The following is a 1,700-nucleotide window of genomic DNA, read 5'->3' on the forward strand; positions in this document are numbered from 1 at the left end:
TCTGATAGTTTTAGAATAACATTTTATTTATTTTTATGTCAAGGATCTGATTTTGGGAATGAAAAAAGAAAATTGTCAGATTTGGACATTTGATTAAGATAGGATAATTAGTGCCTAAAATACTTAGTTACCCATTTAATCAAAGTGCTAATAGAACATTTAAAAATAAATATAGAGGGTAATATGAGTGTAAAGAACCTTAATTCTTTCATAAGTGAGGAAACTTTGTTTTCTTAAATAGTCAAATAGTAACAAAGCCAGAATAAAACCTGGAAAATTCCCGCTACAGATAAACGAGTGTACATGACTGTGGCGGTGGACATGGTGGTCACGGAGGTGGTGGAGCCTGTCCGCTTTCTCCTGGAGACGGTAGTCCGTGTGTACCCTGCAAATGAGCGATTTTGGTATTTCAGCAGGAAGACTTTCACAGAGACTTTCTTCATGAGGTTGAAACAGGTAGGACCTTTTTGTTCTTTTCATATAGAAGCACATATTTTTCTGTCTGTCTTTCTTTTTGAATGCCCAGATAATTTGTGAAGTAGCAATAAGTTTTCTCAGAAAATCAAATAATACTCTAAGTCAACCAAGAGAGTATTTGAGAAATCCACATCTAGGTAATATAAGCTAGAAAACCCAGCTAGTGTAACAATTATGTACTTTTTTCCTAGAAACCTGTAAAATGTGAACATACTTAATAGACATATTGATTCTGCATATAAAACAACTTTTGTGCCTTTTATATACAATTACTTGAAACCAAAAAGGGCACAGAAATATCATATGCTTATAAAGTTATAATAAAATAATTTCCAAGAAATACCTAATATCCACAGTTATTTCTGCCTGTCATATTAGATAAGCTACATTATACGTACATCTTGTTTGACTCATCAGTAAGGTTACACAATTATTTTAATATTAAATGAACAAAATAAGGGTTTTATACATCTTTAAATTAGGCAGTATTAGTAGATAAAATATATAATTTTTGTTTTGTAGTAAAGGAAGAAGGTAACCATGAAAAATAATTTGAATTCTAATAGTGTCAGTTTTTAAAAATCAGGGTAAAATGCTCTATTAAGGAAATCCTTTATATGCTGTTTTTGTTACTACTCCCACTCTCTCAAGTTTTAAAATGCTGGCTGCTTCATACACCATAATATGTGAACTGTAATGAGGTAAAAGCAAGCACCAGCACAGTGAACAAATATAGAAACGCTTATCTATTTTCATATTAAAAAACTTGTCATGGCTCATTTAGACTTCCTATACTAGATACTTTGAAATGATTGTGGTTTTCATCTTTCATAAAATTATTATAGCTGTGGTTTGACTCAGCTTTTATTACTGTGTGGACTCTTTTTGCAGCATATTCTAATGGAGATTATACAAGCAATATTGAAAACTTCAGTCTCCTGAGCATCTTCTAATATTTTGTTGAGATTTTTTTCCCCTCCCTCCCTCCCTTCCTACCTTTTATTTTTTGATAGCTGTGTTGTTGTGACTATCAAGGGATTCTTCATTTTGAGCCAAAAGATTATTCAGAGTTGCGTAATAGTGAAAAAAGGAGCTGTATAGAAAGTGGGTTGTCCTTTTTCCAGTGACAATAAATTATTATGATATAAATTCTACCCCCAAGAGATCTGAGAAAAAATTAGCTTTTTTCCCTAGTTCTAGTATTCTCGTCCTCCCTCTATTTG

General features: G+C 32.1%; 1 protein-coding gene across 1 annotated transcript in view; it reads left to right on the forward strand.

Annotated features, from left to right (window-relative positions):
- The first annotated feature begins 272 nt into the window (after window positions 1-272).
- LOC105821147 (rab GTPase-activating protein 1-like) overlaps window positions 273-1,700 on the forward strand; it is a 592,862-nt gene continuing 591,434 nt past the window's right edge. The window contains exon 1 of the mRNA XM_012657785.1: window positions 273-456. Coding sequence (XP_012513239.1) covers window positions 304-456 — 153 coding nt within the window. The 5' untranslated portion in view covers window positions 273-303. The remainder of the gene's footprint in view (window positions 457-1,700) is intronic.

Source organism: Propithecus coquereli, unplaced genomic scaffold (genome assembly GCF_000956105.1).
Source record: "Propithecus coquereli isolate 6110/MARCELLA unplaced genomic scaffold, Pcoq_1.0 Scaffold56, whole genome shotgun sequence".
Taxonomy (NCBI): Eukaryota; Metazoa; Chordata; class Mammalia; order Primates; family Indriidae; genus Propithecus; species Propithecus coquereli.